The sequence below is a fragment of the Tasmannia lanceolata genome, unplaced genomic scaffold, assembly GCF_043159265.1.
Source record: "Tasmannia lanceolata isolate RefF3 unplaced genomic scaffold, GAP_Taslan_0.1 ptg000044l, whole genome shotgun sequence".
NCBI lineage: Eukaryota > Viridiplantae > Streptophyta > Magnoliopsida > Canellales > Winteraceae > Tasmannia > Tasmannia lanceolata.
Window position 1 is genome coordinate 17,615,149 of NW_027518721.1, and position 4,860 is coordinate 17,620,008.

General features: G+C 45.2%; 1 protein-coding gene across 1 annotated transcript; it reads right to left on the bottom strand.

The window, feature by feature from the left end:
- Nucleotides 1–1,347: 1,347 nt before the first annotated feature.
- On the bottom strand, nt 1,348–2,635 carry LOC143863365 (uncharacterized). The gene is made up of 2 exons (XM_077374042.1): nt 1,848–2,635; nt 1,348–1,471 (listed from the first exon to the last, which is right to left on the bottom strand). The coding sequence occupies exons 1-2, from the start codon at nt 2,633–2,635 to the stop codon at nt 1,348–1,350; spliced, it is 912 nt and encodes a 303-aa protein (XP_077230157.1).
- Nucleotides 2,636–4,860: the final 2,225 nt, after the last annotated feature.

Consider the following 4,860-nt stretch of genomic DNA (forward strand, 5'->3'; position numbering starts at 1 on the left):
GGACCATCAAGAAAGAGAGCCAAGGCTAAAGCTCCGCTTCGGAAAACTGAGTTTATTTCCGATTCATACTTCTCCTCCGCCCAAGCCAAGAAGACATGGCCAAAACTGGCTAATCGGGGCATCCTCACCGGCCAATTCATTGAGCCCGACGTTCTCCACCATTTCGACCTTCAAGCGCGATTTGATGCCGTTGGGTGGACCCAATTTCTTCATCTCAACGAGCTTGTCTACCCTCGGTTAGTTCATCTTTTCTATACCAATCTCACTATCACTCCCTCTTACTTCGGAATTGAATCTCGTGTCAAGAACACCCCCATCAAACTCAATATTCATCAACTTGCTGAGATTCTCGCAATTAGTTCCGACGGCTTTGACCATTACTTTTGGCCAAGCAATGGAATCCATTCCCTCCCAGATCTTGATCACGACACTGTGTTTGGCCGAATTACGAAGTACTATCGGCCCAACATGCTTGTGCAAACTTCTCACCTCATACCCGTGGCCAAAATGCTTCATAACTTCATGTTCAACAACTTCACCCCACGCGGTGGCATGACCGATGCCATCCGACCCCTTGAGGCATACATCATATATTGCATCCTTGAGGGTCGCCGGCTTTGTCTACCATACATCATCTTTCGCTTCATGTTCCAGACTCTTTCTCGACACCGCGCCTCATTGCCGTATGGCATGCTCCTTACCTGTGTATTTCGCCACTTCGGTATCACTCTGGAGAGTGAGGCAACCGACACTCCCACCGCTCCTTTTGATGATCGGACCTTCCGGCGCATGGCACTTGCGAATCAAGAAGTTGCCGTTGACCCTGATGAAGAAGTTGCCGTAGACCCTGATGAAGAAGAAGACGAGGACGCTCCGGACACTGAGGCCCCTGCGGCGCCCTATGCCTCTTCGGATTTGTCTCAGGGTTTCGCAGCCATGCAGGAGGCCCTTGAGCGATCTATGACCACGCAGTTTGAGCGGCTCACTACCCATGTTGACACAGAGATGTCTACGCGTTTCCAATCGCTCTCGACTCACGTTGACGCCCAGTTCTCTACCCTTTATCAGTACCTCACCGGTGGTCCGTCGAGTAAGCACCCGGGCAATTCCTCTTCTTATCCGCCACCACCTCCTCCAGACCAGTAGATGGATGCAGTTATTTGCTGATGGCTCAATTTTTTTGGTCTGACTCCTTTGCTATATTGTGAGTCTCTTTCTGGATGTTTTGGGCTGTATTAGCTTTATATTTTTACAGCTGCTATATGATGGTTGGATATTTTTGGAGCTTTATATTTATATAGCTTTATACTTTTTGACAGTGAGTGTGCTTGATCAAGGATACCCATTTTAGGCAGAACAAAACTTGCCTTCATAATTGCCCCCATTTGCAAATGGCATGAAAGTAGCATCTAAAATGAAACCTGTGTTGCAAACTTCATTAATCAACCATTTTGTAGGTACAAATTGAAGGCTGTACATTATAGGGTATCAAACAGTAAAATTTCTCAAAAATAGACTACACATAATTCTAGGCCATTCCCATATAACTTCATAATCTTCAGATGAATCCAAACTTCTGAATTGCGCAGTGCTTCATTGGTCCTTAGACCAGAAGTTTTCGATAAAGCATTAGATGACGACCCTCGAAACAGTTTCTATCAACGAAATCCAAGTCCCTTCAATTCAAATGATCCGAAAAATAGAACAAAAGAATCCTACTTAAAAGAACGAGGCGGGCGGGATAGGACGGGCCTGCAATCAAATTTAGTAGAATAGTTTCAAGATGGGGCACGGATTGTATTGAGGATCATAATATAAGAGTAAACAGAAGTTCAAAAATTACATACCAATTTTCCATTGCTGCGGAAGGCCCGATTGTGACCACGTTTGGCTGAGGAGTTACGATGGGCGGATTCTTGCACGATCTCTTATTATGTCCAAGTTGACGGCAAATACCGCACTTATGGTGCACTCCTCTTTGCATCCCTCTCTCCGTTCTCACTTTTTTCGGTCGGCCTGGCTGTCGTCTTGATTTTGGCGGCAATACCAACGGCAAAGGATGGGTACACTCCGGCCATTGCGATCGGTCTAACGTGGGATAAATTGCTCCATCATAAGTCCTCCGATACGTATCGGCATGATACCATTCCCCGCAGTAACTGTATGGGTCTCGTTGGTCCAGTCCCATGGCTGCTATTGCATGGGAGCACGGCATTCCCATCGTTTGAAACAAACGACACGTACATGTTTTCTTTTCTAAGTCCACCTCATCAACGTGGTACTTGGACTTCACCTCATATACGGTCCAACCACACTGGTGCGCCATATAAGCACCTGCTAGAATACATTGTTCGGCCAACCAGTCTTCCGCGTTTGGGGTCAAACGAGTCGTCCACTTCGTACCTACCTTCTGACGGTACTGAAAGAAGTCAGATAGTTTCCATCTTGTCTGTTCGACAAGTGCTGCAATAGGCAGCTCCCTTGCGCCCTTTAAAAGTGCATTGAAGCTCTCAGCCGCGTTAGTTGTCAGCACGTTATATCTACAACCTTCAAAATAAGAGCTGGCCCAATTTTGTTTAGGAATCTCCGATATCCATTTCTCTGCGCTTTTACTCATGGTTTTAATACTCTCCATCGCATCCTTAAAAACACCCTCCCTTAGGGAATATGCAGCATTCATAAAGAGTTTCCGCAGATCTTCACTCTTAAATTTTCCATGGAAGTTGGCACTGAGGTGGTGGATGCAATAGAAATGGTACGACCCTGGGAGAGCTTCCGCTACGGCTCTAGGCACCCCTTCATCCGGTCAGACCCAATCGTGATGACATCTCGTCCTGCCGAAATGAAATTCTGACAGAACAAATGCAAAAACCATACTCAGCTTTCATACGTCTCGGCCTCGACTACTGCAAGTGCCAGCGGGAATAACCCATTGTTGCCATCTATCGCAGTTGCGGCTAGTAGAGTCCCCCTGTACTTCCCCCGCAGATGGGTCACATCAATTAGGGCGAGGGGCCTAACTGTTCGATTGAACGCACTAATGCTAGGGCCAAATGACCAAAAGAAACGCCCAAATGTATCATCCCCTCTTGGCTGCAGGTCTCGAGTTCGGCACAACTGCACTACTGTGCCAGGATTCCTTCTTACCAACTCATCAGCATATGCAGGCAGGATGCGATATGACGCTTCGGCATTCCCACACATAATTTCCTGTATGATCATCTTTGCCATGTGGGCTTTTCGATACGACATTGTTATACTCCAGTGGGCCTTGATGTACCGTCTTATCATAGGAGCCCTAACATCTTCTGGGCTTTCGAATAAGGCTAGAGAGCACTCAGCAGCCCACTTTGCTGTGGCCATGGGATGATCGTTCCCTTTCATTGTGCTTGAGCATGTGTGCTGAGGGATAAATGTTTTTACCTTAACATAATATGTATAAGTGGTCCCTGTGATACGCCATGGGCATGTACGATCCTTGCATCTAACGCCGTACTTTGTGGGATTTGTCTCTTGTGGGACAAACACAAACCGATGCCGGATTGCGTACTCTGTGACTTTCTTCTGAAAGACTTTAAGATTTGGGAAGATTGCCCCGACCGTGAAATCCTCAGGTCCCACGATCACATTTACTTCATCACCCCCTACAACCATTTCATCCGCTTCCATCGGCTGCCTTATATTGGTATTTCCCAAAGCATCGCCTACATAATTACTAGGTTCATCCTCCTCCTCATGACCCAATTCATCATCGTCACCGAAGTCCTCTTCATCATAACGGAATTCCTCTTCATCATAACCGAAGTCGTCTTCATCATAACCGAAGTCCTCTTCATCGTCGTCAGTACTGCCATCGTTCGGTCGAACCAAATCAATATCATGAATATCACCTCCAAAATCCCTACAGAAGTCCCAATCGTTTATGCCTGGTTGGCTTTTCTCAAAGTCGGTCTCAATCGCGCCGGTCTCATTCAAAGTGGGATCTTCAAAATCCTGATTCAAGTCCACTTCATACCTGCAGATCGGTAGCCAATTAAAGTTAAAGTAATTGATGATCCAATGAAAGGAATGAATATTAATCGCACCCAACGTTCAATACTATAATTTACCGATGTATGGTATGAATACCGCCAAGCGTTCTTTTCTCTTTTCGACCAACGGCCGTTACAATCGGTGATGCAGAAACCACGGGGACAGTACTAATATTCGGCCTCGAAGCCTCTGCAAATGAGGAAGGAATCGTAGGCTCCGGAGAATTGTTCCCTCCGAATCTGAACTCTTTAGTTACATATAGGCTCACAGTGTTAATGACCGTACTATCAAAGAGCATCATTACTAGATCAAGGTCGTTGTCATCTCGAATATCATATAAGATGATATGAGATGAGTCAAAAACATATCGACACTTTATAAATAGAGAAACGTCACTTCTATTGGTCCCAATTCTCCTATGAATTAGATTCTCAAAATCTCTATATTTTGCTCTCCGACCAACAATAAGAGGGAACATCTTGCCGCCCACGTATTCAAATGATAGCACATCCTTTAGAGTGCCGTCGATGTGTAAGACAAAAGAAGCCCTTCGTTCCTCTCTCCTGTAAAGACAAAATTAAACACTTATTAGAAGTTGTTTAATGCAATTTAAATGTGCTAAAAATGGAAAGAAAGGAGAATGGAAAGGGAACTACATACCTTTTCATGGAAGGGAGGTTAGTATTGGTGCAATGCAATAGAATGATACTTTGGAGTGAATCAGTCGAATGGTGGTTTATGCCCCTACAAAGGAAGCAATGGAATGGGGTGTAAACAAATAATGTGTGAGGAATTATTGATTTAAACCATTTATATTTGAAAAATGAG

What these genes read in the sequence shown, in the direction of transcription:
- LOC143863365 (XM_077374042.1), bottom strand. Translation starts at nt 2,635, where the DNA reads ATGGAGAGTATTAAAACCATGAGTAAAAGCGCAGAGAAATGGATATCG. An exon ending in TCCGCAGCAATGGAAAATTG is followed by an intron (nt 1,472 to 1,847) that starts GTATGTAATTTT and finishes TATAATGTACAG; the next exon opens with CCTTCAATTTGTACCTACAA.